The sequence below is a fragment of the Ailuropoda melanoleuca genome, chromosome 6 (assembly GCF_002007445.2).
Source record: "Ailuropoda melanoleuca isolate Jingjing chromosome 6, ASM200744v2, whole genome shotgun sequence".
Classification (NCBI taxonomy): domain Eukaryota; kingdom Metazoa; phylum Chordata; class Mammalia; order Carnivora; family Ursidae; genus Ailuropoda; species Ailuropoda melanoleuca.
In genome coordinates this window covers 16,782,751-16,799,736 of record NC_048223.1, presented here as the reverse complement: position 1 = coordinate 16,799,736, position 16,986 = coordinate 16,782,751, and the positions used below count along the sequence as shown (strand labels likewise).

General features: G+C 36.0%; 1 protein-coding gene across 2 annotated transcripts in view; it reads left to right on the top strand.

Annotated features, from left to right (window-relative positions):
* Positions 1 to 16,986, top strand: part of ATP2C1 (ATPase secretory pathway Ca2+ transporting 1) — a 169,312-nt gene that overhangs the window by 145,243 nt on the left and 7,083 nt on the right. For both annotated transcript variants that reach the window (XM_034662009.1, XM_034662008.1), the window contains 8 exons: positions 1,434 to 1,484; positions 2,403 to 2,569; positions 4,156 to 4,224; positions 4,851 to 4,967; positions 5,470 to 5,617; positions 6,148 to 6,243; positions 7,396 to 7,537; positions 9,144 to 9,268. In XM_034662009.1, the coding sequence (XP_034517900.1) occupies positions 1,434 to 1,484; positions 2,403 to 2,569; positions 4,156 to 4,224; positions 4,851 to 4,967; positions 5,470 to 5,617; positions 6,148 to 6,243; positions 7,396 to 7,537; positions 9,144 to 9,268 (915 nt within the window). The remainder of the gene's footprint in view (positions 1 to 1,433; positions 1,485 to 2,402; positions 2,570 to 4,155; positions 4,225 to 4,850; positions 4,968 to 5,469; positions 5,618 to 6,147; positions 6,244 to 7,395; positions 7,538 to 9,143; positions 9,269 to 16,986) is intronic.

Genomic DNA, 16,986 nt, shown 5'->3' with positions numbered 1-16,986 from the left:
AATGGAAGAAATCACAGCGTGTTATATACTGATGGTAAAGCTGCATCAGCGAGGAAAAGATTTTGATATGAGAAGGGGGAGAATTTCTGGAGCAGTGATCTTAAGTAAGTCCGAAGGTAGAATATTTGACCTGCACTAGGAACATATTCAGTTCATCCGTAATAAAAAGAGAGAAGGAAAGGATTGTGCCTGGATACAGGTACTGGATGGTGGGAATTATGGACGTTCTCTTCTGCTTCTGTTTTCTTTGAAGTGGGAAGCAAGGTTGTCAGCTGAGACTGAGGTTGGAGATGGGGATAAATTGAAAGTATGAGGAGAGGAAACTTAGTATGAACTAATCCTCTAGGGCAGTAGGGAAGAGAATGATGTATTATGTAGATAATAAAATCACCATGACTTGGAAGTGTTGTTGGAAAGAGTGACAGTGAGGAGGAAATTAAATAAGTCACAAGGATGAAAAGTACAGCAAAAGAAAATAGTAGTATTATAGTAATGTTGTATGGTGACAGATGGTAACTACACATATGGTGAGCATTGTATAATGTATAGAATTGTTGAATCACTCTGTTGTACACATGAAACTAATACAATGTCGCATTTGTTTTAAAAAAAATCTGAAAAAAAATTTGTAAAACGTGGAGGAGTGACCTAGAGCAGTGAATGAATGCCTTTAGGTAGTAGGAAGTCTAGTTTCATGCAACAAAACACCTACCCCTCTTCAGGCTCTCCTGGTGGAACTGTGTGAGAGGACTGTAGGGATGGCCTTGGTTTATGAAAAATGAGGTTAGAGAAATGTGGAAAAGTGGAGGATACAGGGGATGTTGTTAATGCCTGCCTTTGGGGCACAGTGAAGGGGTATTAGGAGACCAGGAGGTGGGATCAGAAAAAGGGATTAAATGCGTGGTTTGTAGAGATAAGATCATAACTGTTGGAGATACAGTGGAAGAGAATCTAAAGAATTAACAGGAGTAAAAGAGAAGGAGCAGACTCTTAACTACTCTTTAAAAACAACCATAAAAAGTTCTACAGACATTGAGAAGCAGCTGTTCTTTATCTTTCCTGAACACAGAACAAAGGGAAAAGGCCATTTTTGTTGTTTGCCAGTGTAGTGAAGAAATAGATGCAAGAGAGTTTTTCCTTTCTCTCTGAAACATTTCAAGAATAAGGCTGTTTTCTCTTTAGAGCTTAAACATAATGGGATAAATTGGATAACTTGTTTAGATTGTGTATTTCCTGTGGTACCACTGGTAAAGTTTGAAATGACCGTGTCAAATGAGTATCTTAACAGACATATGGTATCTTGCTTAAACTTGATCTCTACAAAGTAAATACAGTTTAAACTGCTAATGAAAAAAAATCATTGTTACAAGTACATGGGTTATTCTGATATTTCTTACTGTTGAAGATTTTTAGTGTATCCTGTATTTTAACAGGTTGCAGTATTCTACAGAGCTAGTCCGAGGCACAAGATGAAAATTATTAAGGTGGGTCTTTAAGATTCACATTGTTTTATCTTTGTCTCCAAAATGCTACTTCTCCTCTTTCATTATGCTTACATTACTAGGAATGTTGATCTAACATTAAAGTCAGAAGTATTGTGTAGCAAAAGAGATTTTTTTAATAGAGCTTTAAATGGAAGCATTACTAGAGGATTTAGTTAGCAAAGGAAGTTGTAGAAGAAAACGTTAATGAAATATCTGCAACTCCACCTTCTTTATACAATTGAACAGCGTAGACGTGTGTTCTGACAGGAGTCCATAGCCAAATCATCCCAGTGTAAATAGCAGTAATTGCTTAGAAACTGAGTAAATACAGCAAGAAAAGGAAATGTTATGAGAGTGGGAACAGTATTTCAAAGGTTACGGTTGTTTATATTAATCAATTAAATATATACAAAGCAACTGACGTAGTATTTATTAGTTAAAGGGCTTAAGTTCTTAATCACAGTAACCCTCCATTTGTTAGTCCAGGGTTTCTCAGCCTTCACGTTTTGGACTGGATTCTTTATTGTGAGGGGCTGTCCTGTGCCTTGAGGAATGGTTAGCAACGTCCCTGACCCCTACCCTCTACATGCCAGCAGCATTCCTGAAGTCATGATAATAAAAAATATCTCCAGACATTGCCTGATGTCCCCTACAAAGCAAAATTGCTCCGGAAAACTACTGCATAATTAACTCTAGACCAGACTTTCAGACATAGCGCTCACACATGAGAATATTAATAGCAACTTTTTCTAAGCTTTATTTTAAGACCTCCATAAATTGAAGTTTGTTAAAAAAAAATCAGTTGTCTGTATTCTTTCCAGTGTTTATTATTTGAAAAGAAAATAGGAGTTGTTTATTCCTTTATCTTTGTGGAAGCAACATTTTTATCAGAATCCATCCCTCTTTCCCCCATTCCAGTCTCTCCAAAAGAATGGGTCGGTTGTAGCCATGACAGGAGATGGAGTCAATGATGCAGTTGCTCTGAAGGCTGCAGACATCGGAGTTGCAATGGGTCAGACTGGCACAGATGTTTGCAAAGAGGCAGCAGACATGATCCTTGTGGATGATGATTTCCAAACCATAATGTAAGTTTTGTTTCAGTGAATGCACATCAGAGAATCTTTTCCCGTCTTTTTCTGCACCCCATCTCCAGACAGTTCAACTGGAAGAGAATTGGGATAGTCAGTGTATTAGAATATTCAGCAGTGGGTGAACTAAACTGTTTTACTAGAATTAATTAATCTTATTTATGGGCTACTGTGTGGTTTTGGAGACTATTATTTGTATGGAATGGAAAGGATGTAATAAATGGCAGAGTCATTCATTTAAGAAATATTTACTGAGTGTAGCCAGATGTCACATTTTTCTGGCCACCAGTGGAGTGGCACAGCAATAAACCTTCTTGGGCCTTTATTCTAAATAAATTCAGGCTATCAGAGATAGCATGTGCATGGCCTTAGCAATAAGTATAAAAATAATCAAGTTTCCAACCATACGTATTTCCGTATGTCTGTAATTGTCCATGCTGTCAGTGATACAAGCTACTAGGTTTAAATAGCTTTGTCTTCTTCATCCACTGTTTCTAATTGATTTATGATTCTTCTGTGGTACCTGGTCCTGTCAGTCGCACAGTGTTCAGGTGGAGGTCAGTTGAATCCTGTTATTTGATAATCCCCTGTCAGATAACCTGAATCTTCCTCCATTCAGTGACTCATGCTAATTACATGCCTGGCATACTTCATTAACCCATGGTGGCCTAAAGTGGAGCACGTGGAAGCTGAGGACTCAGAATTGCCACGGTCTTGTAGGCATATAAGTTTGTTTTCTTTCCATTCTTAGAATTTTATAGAAATCTTGAAGGAAAGGGGAAGTTGTTTAAAAAACACATGTTTTCCTAGATTCAATCAAATGAGAATTTATTTTTATTTTTATTTTTTTGGTGATTTTATTTATTTGAGAGAGAGAGCATGAACAGCAGGGAGGAGCAGAGGGAGAGGGAGAAGCAGACTCCACACTGAGCAAGGAGTCCACCCTGGGACTTGATTCCAGGACCCTGGGATCATGACCTGAGCCAAAGGCAGATGCTTAACTGACTGAGCCACCCAGGCGTCCCCAAATAAGAATTTACATCAATTTTTGTAAACCATATTCTTTATATAATTCTGCTATAGCACATATCTGATTGTGTGTAGGAGCAATAGATAGCTTAAATTCTAGAATTATTATATATCTTATTAATTCCTGACACACATTAATTTAACCCCATACCATGCATGAATCTTGTACCTTTAAGAAAACGAAAATTGGAGGGGTAAAAAAGATCATTATTTTAGTCTTATAAATGTGTAGTATTATCTTTTGTGTAGAAAGACAATGTATGATTTTAATGTTAAAATATCTTCAAGAATAAGAATTTTAATATAGTGTAATTGAAATTAGTTCAGATAGAGCTAGCTTCACAGGCTTAACTATCATTCCATACCAGAATAATGTTTCTGTATATTTTCTAATCTTAATTATGTGAAGAAAATAATAGATTTCTTTTAGTGATACATGTGTTATATTAGTTGGAAATTTGTTTTCAGAATTAGCTCTACAGTGTTATAGGATAGATGGATCTTTATTTTTGTGTGATAATATTTCTCATTTAATTTTTTTTTTTAAATTTCAGGTCTGCAATTGAAGAGGGTAAAGGGATTTATAATAACATTAAAAATTTTGTTAGATTCCAACTGAGCACGTAAGTGTCTAAGAAGTTTGTCACCATGGGTCTTATAGATAAATTATATGAGAAATGGAATTCAAGCAGAATGCTTAGAAGCTTCTGGGCTCTGTTTCTGAGTGTTGTTCATATGTAAGTTTTCCAAAATGAAAATTAATTCTATCCTAAAATTAAAAATGGCATGATAAAGAGCTGATGTCTGTATCATCATCAAAATATATAAACGTATGTCGTTTATTTACTAGCTCCAGAAATAACTAAGGAAGGAGTGTCAGATCTTAGTGTGTTTCCTTGGTATCTTTTTCCAAAAGTAGAAGGGCTTTTCTTTAGTTATCATTTGCCAAATATTGGTGAAACTGTTAACTGTACGTTGTAACAGCTATTCTGAACTAAATTTTTAAAATCTTCCTCTGTTTGTTATCTAAACATCTTGAAATCCTTTATTTAAATGCTCTGGATTATAAAGTTTAACTTTTAGCTTCAAAATGTTCACACAAATGAAGCATAGGATACTCAGAAATACAGACTTCCTTTAAAAGCACTTAGTAAAATGAGATTTTCAAATGCTGAAGAAGTGATATCATAAAAGTAGTACGAATTATACTATGTTGGCAGATGTTTTTAATGACTCTTTTTTTTGACAGGAGTATAGCAGCATTAACTTTAATCTCATTGGCTACATTAATGAACTTTCCTAATCCTCTCAATGCCATGCAGATTTTGTGGATCAATATAATTATGGATGGACCTCCAGCTCAGAGGTAAGAGGTTTTTTATGCATAAACTAGTAGAAAGACAAAGAAAGTGTGATGTCTTGAGGATTAAGTTTTAAGATTTCATTCATGGATAGCATTGGAAATCTATTCATGCAGCAACATGTTTGTTATAAATTTTGTGATGTGTGCGTGTATCATTTACACTCTTCGGGTATTCGTTCACGTGTCCCAGATCTGAGCTTTTACATTATGTTAGATGCCCATTCTTAAGTTGAGAACAGATGAGGGAATAGGTATAGTCCCTGTCCTCAGGAAGTAAGCTTTTGTCTCTAAGAATGGGATGTAATGGAGAAATCCTGAATTAGTTTTATTACCTGGGTTCTGTTGTCAATTTTAGAGACTTTGGGAAAGTATTGAAGGATGTAAGCATCTAAGTATTTTCTTCTGTAGTGGGCCACAGATGTTGCTTTCCAGCAGAAAGATTGTAAAAGTAACAAATCCAAACCTTAAAACCTTAAAGTAATTCACTTTTCTCTTTGTTTTGAAGCCTTGGAGTAGAGCCAGTGGATAAAGATGTCATTCGTAAACCTCCACGCAACTGGAAGGACAGCATTTTGACCAAAAACCTGATACTTAAAATACTTGTTTCATCAATAATCATTGTTTGTGGGACTTTGTTTGTCTTCTGGCGGGAGGTATAGTCACTGGATAAGCTGCCTTAATAGCATGCATTCTGTATGACTCAGTTATTTTGGTGTGTTACACAGAAGCTTGGAAAGTTAGGAGAGCTCTTTGAAAAATATGATAATAAAAACATTTAAAAATAGTTTGATTTCAGTCTTTATGGGTTAAAAGAATTGCTGATTCACTTATTAGAATAGTTTAAATCTGCAAAGATACCAGTAAAATAAAGTACAATAAAAATTAATAATATTGATATGTGGGGAGAAATTAGAAAATCTGAGTCTGTTGCTACTTTATTTCATCAGAAAAGAAAGTTGTTTTAATATCCAATATATGGTGTGTGAGAAGACTGTTTATTTAGATTACAGCTATTCATTAGTGACTTATTTAAATGGCATATAGGAAATTTAGGTAGCTAGTATGTTTTATGTCTTAGGCTAAAGCTGCTTTATTCTAAAGCAAAGAAAATATTAACCTTTTATAAGCATGCAGTATTTGTTCATTAAATTCAGCCACTGATAATCATTTTTCCTCTTGACAGCTACGAGACAATGTGATAACACCTCGAGATACAACAATGACCTTCACGTGCTTTGTGTTTTTCGATATGTTCAATGCACTAAGTTCCAGGTCCCAGGTATGCTTAGGTGATCTTAGCTGACTGATTCAGTTGATAGAGTTCTCTCTGATTGTAAGTAGGCAAGGGTTGTGGGGTTTTAGCTTTGCTTGATTTTGTCGTCACAGATTACAGCCCCAGATACAGCCTTCCTTATAAACATGCACCTACAAACGTGTCATAATGGAGATAGGGCATTTGGGCAGATAGCCTTACCTTTGACCAGAATATCCAAGTAAATCACAGGTGTCATCGCCTGGTCTTTCTTCTTCCCATTCTCTTATTATCAGTAGCTTTAAGATAGGTTCAAGTTAATATTATCCGAGAGTATAGGACAAATGGGTTCTGTTAAGATCGTATTAGTCTCATTTTAGAAGAAAGTATTGTTAGAAGTACAAGAACAGTTTTGTGCATATTAATGTTTTCTGATTAGTTCTGTCAGTGTGCCAGAGCTTAGGACGTTTTAAATTTGCTTTTCTTCCCATGTTGTATCTTAAGGTGTGGTTACCTTTTCTTGATTGAAGTGTTTTGATAGAAAATTAATGGGCTCTGGGCTAGAACCTAGTACTTTTTCAGAGCATAATTGTTCTTGAAAACTAGTTCCATTTTGAGGCCTGACTCTTCATTTTAATTCTAGAGCACCTTATAAATCCACTGTTATATCTATTACCATTTGGCATGCTGGAAACTTTCCAAATACAGTGAATTGTCATTAATTTAGACTAAGTTTTGGAGAAGCTACAATACTCATTTTTTGTTTTATGAAAGGCAATTTTACATTTTTGGTACACACATAAGTAGGTCTGTTCTTTAAGAAAGGCTTTTAGATTATCTACTTTAATGGATAGAAATGAGTTAGCAAAATAATCATACAAATGGAATTTCTGATGTTTTGAAATGCTAAAGTAAGTTTCTTTTCTTTCTGCAGTCTTGTTGATGTTATTGTAGCATGACTCTTGCAGAGAAAGCACTCTTGATAAAGAGAAACGCTTTAAATTGTACCTTTATTCCATCTGAATTATTCCAAAATAATAGTTAAACCATTAAGAGATATCATGGTATTGCCATTGTGGAGTTCAATCCATTTTATTAAAAATTGGTGATGACTGTGATAATAGAGAAGCTGTTTGAGTGACCAAGGAATAATAATTGAACTCTTTGCTTTGCCAACAGACCAAGTCTGTATTTGAGATTGGACTCTGCAGTAATAAAATGTTCTGCTACGCAGTTCTTGGATCCATCATGGGACAGTTATTAGTTATTTACTTTCCTCCACTTCAGAAAGTTTTTCAGACCGAGAGCCTAAGTATACTGGGTAAAGAAAATGTTATCTTTTTATAATTTATATATTTTAGGTGAATTATTGTGTTTTCTAATGCATTTGTTCTACTAAAAATTCCCTTTTAAAAAGTGAGATAGAAAAGTGAGTTGATTTGAGAAAGGAGTGTGTTCTATTTTTTCATTTGGAGAAGTTTGGGGGGGGTGGTCACTTGCCTAACTCTAGGCTTTAAAATTTTTTTGTAAATTTTTTTCTTCCAATTCTTTTTCTTGGTTATCAGTTGTTAGATTGTAGTTGCTGATTCTAAACTATAGCAAATGAAAACTTGTTATATAGTAATTATAGTTTACAACTCTTCAATCTTATATGAAGAAAAAATTAGATTTAAGCTCACTGAAAACTAGGTTGCTCTCTTTAAAGTTACAATTTTAGTAAACTAATATTTCAGTATTCTTACTTGCTAATTTGTGCATTCTTATTTTACAAAATAACAGCCTGACCCTAAAAGCAGAAAATTTTATTAAGATTATATGGAAGATAGACATTATTCTTTCATATACTATGTATTAAATGTATTATGGTACAGTACATTTAAAAATCAATCTTCCTGTGTAAGGGTGAGGACTGACGTGGTAATGCTACTTTTAATTCCTGTGTTTTTAACTTAATCAGGCTGTTTGTTTAAATAAGTTATACAGCCTCACCATATTTTATGCTGTAAGTTATAGTTTACCTTTAAGTTGAAATAGTTTAATTTCAATTTTTTAATTTCATATTTACACTTGTCCCTCTTTGTAAAAAGTGGGGTCTTAAGGAGACAGCTGCAATTTTTCAAGCCATGAATAAGAATGAGATAGGGTGGGTACTATTGTAAAGACATGGTCTTTATTTATTTATTTTTACATTTTTAAAAAAGATTTTATTTATTTGAGAGCGTGCGCACGCACAAGTGTGGGAAGGGGCAAAGGGAGAGAATACCTAAGTAGACTCCCACTGATCGCAAAGCCCAACATGGGGCTTGATTTCGTGACCCATGAGATCAGGACCGAAGCCAAAACCAAGAGTTAGACGCTAAACTGACTGAGCTACCCAGGCGCCCCAAAGTTATGGTCTTTAAATGATGAGTTCTTCTAGGCTCTCGAATGGAATAGATAGAAATTCCTAAATAATCTTTAGATAGGCAGTTTTCGATCAAATTAAAATTAAAAAGGCTGTGTGATCTATTAAATAGAAAACTCCTCTTGCTTGTGTTGCTGTTAGTAGTTCGATCATGAGGTTATGACTACTTTCAGGGAGAGTAGTCAGCTCTTGGTTCTAGTTCTCTGACTCCTGCCTTTCGTAGCTATATGACTTCAGATATGTCATTTTTGAGCCTTACTTTCCTCTTTTTTTTTTTTTTTTTTTTTTGGTGGGCGGCAGAGTTTATTGAGTCATAGTATAAAGCTCCCAAAGAGGGAGGGGACCCAAGAGGGTTGCCCCTAACTTCTCTGATTTTTAAACAGAGGCTGATTGCATGTACCTCCTGGAATGGTTGTAAAACAGAGTATTTTGAAAGCTCTGTTAAAATACTAGAAAAATATAAGCTATTAAGCTTTGCAGCTGTTTCAAAGAACTATAAAATGCAACTTATTTTCTCTTGCAGATCTGCTGTTTCTTGTGGGCCTCACCTCCTCAGTGTGCATAGTAGCGGAAATTATAAAGAAGGTTGAGAGGAGCAGGGAGAAGATCCAGAAGAATGTTAGTTCGACATCGTCGTCTTTTCTTGAAGTATGATGCATATTGCATTCTTTTATTTGCAAACTAGGAATTGCAGTCTGAGGATCATTTAGAAGGGCAAGTTCAAGAGGATAATGAAGATTTGAGAACTTTTAAACTTTACATTGACTAAACTTTTCATTGAGTGTTATGTTAAAGACTTGATTTGAGACTTTAACCTGCTGGCAGTCCCAAATGAAATTATGCAACTTTGATAACATATTTCTTGATTTAAATTGGCTTTTGCAATCGAGTGGAACTTTATAAAGCATATGGGCAGTTATTTAATTAAAAAAAAAAGAGGCAAAACCTGAACCACCTTCTGCACTTAAAGAGGTCTAACAGTACAAATACACTATCTTAGATAGATATAAATTTTTTTTAATTTTTAAATATTGTACTATTTATGGTGGTGGGGCTTTCTTACTAATACACAAATAAATTTAATCATTTCAAAGGCATTCTATTGGTTTAGAAGTTGATTCCCAGGAGTGCCATATTTCAGCTACTGTATTTCCTTTTTCCTGCAATGTAAGCAGCTCAGACACCTTGTGTTATTGTTTTTGTATCAAGTTTTTTGCACAGGATGTGACCACTGTCAGATCACTGTTCTTTTCTTTCTTTTTGTGATTGAAAAGCCTATACTGCAATTTGAAGTAAATGTTTGCTTTTCTTAGTAAGTGTAAATGGTTGCTTTTTTTTTTTTTTAAGTTATGAGTCTTTGGTCTAGCATTTAATACAGGGTTATCAAGTGGCATTCTAGGTAGAGTAGCCTTGTCTGTAATTAACAGCTAGTCATAGAATCAAAAGTATTTAAGAGTGATTGGGCTGAAATTTATAACATTAAATGAACATGTTAATGCCTCTTTTTTGAGTTAAATATAAATATATCCTTTGTCAAATATCATTTTGTCATCCCCTAAATATAAATCCAAATACCTCACCTGAATAACTGAATTTTATTTTTCTTAATGTCTTTCTATGTATATTTTTCAACATCTTTCTTAGGAAATATAGAATGCTATACTTATTAAAAAAGCCCCAAACTCAAATAGATGGTTTATGAACCAGGGTATATGGGAAGACTCTGTGCTGGCCATGCTCTTCGAGTATCTGTAACTTCTTAGGCTTAGATTGCAGCACTACCCTGAGCCTGTCCCTATGGGCTTCCACCATTTGTTCTCTGCCTTCCTTCTGTTGCATTGGGCATGCTAGAGAAAGAGTTGGATATACTCTTATAATGCCATCAGTTTTTATAATAGCTTGGTGAGGTGTAGGTAATATTTTTCCTAGTATGTTGTGGCAAATTTGGGCCAGAAATTCAAAATTAGAAATCCATTTTCCTATTGAATATTTCTCTCTGAAACAGAAGTGGGTTTCAAATTCTTATATGTTTAATTCTTCTTGAAATTCATGAGTTTTGTATTTTCTAATTATTCCCCATTTTTTAAACTGTCAGGATAAACCACTCTCTAGTTTTTATCACCAATACTAACCTGCCAGTGTTAGCACTGAAATATTGTTATTAATGATAGGGAAAATATTTATTCTTTGAGTCCTTGTAATTGAAACAGTTGAGTATAAGGAGCTGAGATGTCTAAAATTTATTCTTCTTTACCCTTTAAGTCTCAGTAGTCAAATGTACATTTTTCTCATTAGATAGAACATAGAAACCATTGTCTAGTCAACTTTATCTTTAATGACGTGATGTCTCATACCTAAATTTTGTATGATTTTTTTCCCTCTGTTACAAAGACCTGAAATAATGTTTTTAAGTGCATATCAATCTTGCTTTCCATTTTAGGTTCAGAGTATGACTCGTATGAAATAAATGTGCCTATCCTTTCATTTGGTTTTTGAACCAAAAGAAAAAAAATGGTTTCTCTTCCTAAGTTAATGACCTTCCAGTAGGGACTGTTAACATTAAAATCTTATGGATGTAGAAGATACAGAAACTAGGCAGTACTCACAGTGCGTAGAACCTGTGGTTTAAAAAGAAGTGAAATGTACAGTACAGGTATACTACATCCAGGTTTCAATTTTCTGGAGTATAACAACAAACTAGAATATTTGTATATATATCTTTCATAGTATATCATCCAAGTTAGTATGGATACTTTAAATGTGCTAGTATCTAAATTTTACATTTTTACCCCATTTAGCCCTAGGACTTGCTAGAGTCCTAACTTATTTGATTTTTCCCTGTTAATACTACCTCCTGAAGTTATTTGATCCCAAAGTAATTAAACATCTGGGAAGAAAAGAAAGGAACTTGAAATAATTCACCTAGGTAGATAATTCCCAGCTGCAAACAAACAAGGCTTAGCGTGTTCTCTCACATTTGTCCTGGGCGTAGCGTGACCCAGAGATGAAACAAAGTGAAACCAGACAACTTAAAAAACCTCCCTCTTCAGGATACAGGCTTTATTTAATAGTATTAACCACACTCAAAACGCTAACACACATTTTTTATCTTTTATAACCATGCAGGGTACATCTTTCACATTGGTAGTCTTTCTGAAATCACTAAGTTTTACTCTTTCATATAGGACATGAGTGAGTATTGGCCATACTCAAAATAGTTTCTTGTGAAAAGAATTGATGTCAAACAATATCATATCCAAGAACCTCAATTAACTTTATCTTGCTTTCTGCCTTTGTCACTTGGCAGTTCATGTGCATTGCATGTAACTCAAACAAAACCTCAGATGGATGAACTGTCATTTCAGTAAACTTTTACTTAGTACCTGGAGTTTGCTAAGAATAAAAAGGTGATGACATCCCTGCCTTTCAAGAGCTCATAGACAGGGTTAGCAGGGCATATAACTGTTAACAAGCTATTTCATGAAAGTTAGTAGTGGTCTTTGCACATTTATTTTAAAAATACACATACATTAAGATGAATCCAGCATACATTTTACTGGAAGTTTCCCTCGACGTTGGCATTTGGAAATCTTTGAAATGCCTTTTTAGACTAAGCTACAATCCAAACAGCTGACTTGCATACTAAAACATGGTGTGGGTAGTCTAACTGGTATGTGACCGAACAATCAGATTATCCCCATAATTAAGCTTCCTTGAGTGCAGTTAGAATTTGGTATGACTATTAACTCTTGTTAGACAACCTTATTTCCAGTTTTGGTTTTCAGAGTTGGTTATTGTTGATAATGGATAGTGATCAACCTGTCCTTGATATTAATGTAGATATAATAGACTGGAAATATTGTTGTAGATTTAGTTGTATAAAGAAATAAGAGGTAGTAGCTTGCCTTTGGGGAGTTCTCTGTCTGAACCCTGGAGATCAATATGAAATACATTCGGCATAGTGGTAAATGCTGCCCCAAATGTTATAATAGCCAAAGGAGAGAAACAACTTCATAGGAGGAGGTTCTCAAAGAAATTTCCTAGTGCTAGTAGCATCTGAATCAAACCTTAAGTTAGGAATCTCCAGCCTAGAAGCCGCAGAATATTGCAACCAATTGCACAGCTTCTACAGAGGTGGTGGTGGAGGGCTGGAAGGAACAGGTGAAAACCACAAGGAGTTTGGGGGCAGTTAAGGCAGGAGGTATATAATGTGAGGGGTTGGACAGATAGGCAGGAGCCTAGTGGTAAAGGTAAAGACACTTGAGTGGTGGCATACTGGCAGATTTCAGGAGTGTGATGTGAGTTTGGATTTTTGTCTTGTGAAACACTGATGGAAGCAGGGAGGGTGGATTGTAAAGACAAAATAAGGAGACTGATGAAGAGAATTGTAAAAGATTAAGTGGTAGAGGGACTGAGCTGTGGCAGTCACTATGGGAAGAAAGGCATGGCATATCTGTCTTCTAAGAGATAGTTTTGACATGACCAGATGGGAGAAAAGAAACACGTGGAAATTACCTGTTTTGGGCTTGGATAGTAGAGCTGTTGGGAGAATTACCAAAGCCAAGTAGCCTTTAATAGGACACAGGTCAATTTGAAATGGAAGTTTGTGGTGTCCTTGAGATTTCCCAGTGGACATGTTAGATGAGGTTTTAGCACAATATGATTTAAACCCATAGCTGACAAAGTGTAATGTAGGAAAATAATTTGTTACAGGCCTAATCTGTATTCTTTTGCTAAAAATAAAGCAATAAAGGAATGTAAACTTGGCTTTTACAGAATAAAATTTTTTGCAAGTAGTTTTTTTAGTATAGTAATGTACAATTCAGCAAATTCACAAGGGGAAAAGATAGGAACATTTCAGCTTCCTCTGTTACAGAGCTTTCAGAGTGAATCTGTTATTAAGATTACTGACTGAAGGCACTGATCTGAATTATTGGGAGTACATCTTTTCGATATTTGCAGTAAGATGCTCTCTTAAGAGGTGAGAAAATATAAGCAAAGAAATGCATAGCTTAGTCTAAAGTTTGCTCTGTGTGGAAAACGTACTTAGTGAATGGCATTAAGGCTAGAAAGTAGCTGCTTGCTCCTAGAGATTTATGGCGGGAGAATAGAAAGCAATGTTTTGTTTTTTCTTTTCCATTTTAGTCATAATTCTTCCTTGAATCTTTCTAGCCTTGTATCCCACACAATGTTCTAACACAATCCACTTACCAGCCTTTTTGGATAGTATTCCTTCAACTGGAAAACCTTTTTCCTCTGCGTCAATTTTGAGAGTTAGAATTTTTACCTGTTCTTCAGAACCCAGCTGAAGAGCCAATCAGCATGGACTTTTCAAATCATTGTAAAGATGTGTGTGTGTCTGTGTGTCCGTCTGTGTGGTACATTTCTTGTAAATACTATTAAGAATAAATCCATCCATAAGTTTGGGCATAAAATTGTGGGATTTTATTTTTTTGGAAAGCATTAGAAATTGAAGTCCAAGCCACTACACTGATAAATCTAGACAGAAATTTGATATAATCTTTTCCTTTCATTCAAAATAAGTTTAAGTGGTGAAGTTTGGGGAGGAAAGTGAGAAATCTTTGCGCCATTAGTTTTGATCTTTGTAAATTCTTTTCTGATCTAAACCTGCTATGGTTCCTGTGTACTTGTGAGTGTGGTAACTGCCTGCATTTGTTCAGCTACCCTCGACAGGCAGTGTTTTGTGTACAGTTAGATCACTGTACACACCTGACTTTGCCATTTCTTTCATACCCAGATTGACAAATATCTGGGCAAAGGACCACATTTCTGTGCTGGTCCCGTGGGTGTTAGGCCTGGCAGAACTGCCTTTCATATCTAAATTAGGGTTGCCCTGTCACCATTATTTCTTCAGCAATAATTACATTGTTCTACTTAGTAACCCTCTGAGTAGAATCCGTATCTCACAGTCTTCACAAAGCACAGTGTGCCGGAAATTGGGCAGATGGTTCTGCATGAACCTAGAGGTCCATTTTGGGTTCTGAGTATTTCCAGCTTTTGGAAATCTAAAAAAATGTGGTTTTTATTTTTTATTTTTTTAAAGATTTTATTTATTGACAGAGAGAGAGAGACAGCCAGCGAGAGAGGGAACACAGCAGGGGGAGTGGGAGAGGAAGAAGCAGGCTCCCAGCAGAGGAGCCTGATGCGGGGCTCGATCCCAGAACCCCAGGATCATGCCGTGAGCCGAAGGCAGACGCTTAACGACTGAGCCACCCAGGCGCCCCAAAATGTGTTTTTTAATACAGCTTGCTCTCTTTTTTTAAATGCTGATCCACTCAACTATATTAAAAACAATTTTCTGTTAAGGCCTTCCTTATGATAAGTATGCCAAAGTGCTTGTTAGTTGAGGAGTAACAATTTGGTGCCATCTTATGGTCATAAAGAAAATACCGAAATGCCTTTACCATGTGCTCTTTTATATCATGTCTGCATCAGAAAAAGCATAATATGGGGGCACCTGGGTGGCACAGCGGTTAAGCGTCTGCCTTCGGCTCAGGGCGTGATCCCGGCGTTATGGGATCGAGCCACATCAGGCTCCTCTGCTATGAGCCTGCTTCTTCCTCTCCCACTCCCCCTGCTTGTGTTCCCTTTCTCGCTGGCTGTCTCTATCTCTGTTGAATAAATACATTAAAAAAAAAAATCTTTAAAAAGAAAAAGCATAATTTGAAACAGCTATGTGAATCTTCCAAAATATTATCATGGGAGCCATTTATAGCAGGCCCCAACCAAATAGATGAGTGTAAAAAATGATTGCTTGATAGGAAAGACATGACAAACTTTACCTTTATGCATTCATAAATCAATTTTAGGGAGTTACAAATGAATATGTTTTCATGTTTCTCACATTCATCAATATGGGTATACAATAGGATTGCATTATAATTTATGGCTGTCTTTATATATGGAGTAGGTCTGGATGGCCCATGAATTAGCTAGATGTGTTGCAGATTAGTGAAACAGTTTATTTTAATACTTCCCTGAATCACCCACATGGACTGTTGATTTAGTTTTGGGGTTGACAGACTGAATCAGTCTGCTGCTGGACTTGTAGATGAAGTTGTATTGGAACACAGTTATGTACATTCATTTATGTATTATTTTTCACTGCTTAATGCTACAACAGAAGTGAGTAGTTGTAACAGACCATATGGCTCACTAACCTCAAGTATTTACTTTCTGGCCTTTTACAGAATAAAGGTTGCTTGCTCGTACAGATACTCAAAAAGTGGAAAATAGGCCTATGCACAGCATTCAGTGGACTAGAAAAGGAAGTGGTATCATTTTTCTCTACCTTCCAGTCTCCCAACAGGATGTTATCTGGGATGGATGAACTTGACCCCAGATTTAATGTCAGTGACTCCTCTAAGTCTGCACTAAGGCTCCTATGTGGAGGAAGCCAGAGAGTCAGTCTATTCCTAGAACATATCATCAATAGGGAGGACATGCCAGCTGTTACCAGTCCCAGCTCAACACCAGGGCTCCTTGTTCTTATAATCAGTGGGTAGAGTGTTCTGATCTGTTGTCCCATCTGAGTGTGCTCCTCATCACACACGTGTACAAGAGAAGTGGGGGCTTCCCTCTCATTGGTTGTTTCTTCCTAATACAAACACAGAAACCAGCTTAATTTGAGTAGGCTTTTTTATATTATCCTGCTTAGGGAAGACAAAGTTTAGTAATAGTAGAAACCAAAATATCCTATCAGCACAGTCTTAGGGGAAAATATACTCTTCTATTTTCTCAGAACAGAATGTTCCAAACCAAAATACATTTGCATAGTATTTATCATGTTTCTAAGGTAAAATATGATAATATTTCTTAGTAGATTTCTCTGACAGTCCACCCTTGGCTGTCATACTTATCACTTTACAAAATAGATTATGGTTATTATTATAATAGGGTCAGTTTCTTTAGTTTGTCTTTTAAAAAACAGTTCGCAGGGTACCCATGTGGCTCAAGTCGGATGAGTATTCTCTCTCGGTTTCGGCTCAGGTCCTGATCTCAGGATTGTGAGATTGAGCCCCATGTCAGGCTCCACGCTCAGTGTGGAGTCTGCTTGAGATTCTCTCTCTCTCTCTCTTCTTCTGCCCCTCCCTCCACGCTCGCTTGCTCTTGGTCGATCTCAAATAAATGAAATCTTTAAAAAAAAAAGAAAAGTTTGGATACATCAGAGAGCTTGAGGGGCTATGTACTTTGTGATTGGAAACTTGGGCTTATGGATGTCACCATTCTCAGATTTCAACAACAAAGGCCCCCTGAACCCGTCCTTTCTACTTCTTATTTTCCATAGTTTCTTGGGACAAGAGAAGGGAACATCAGAAGCTTGCTCTCTTGATGCCGTCTCCTTC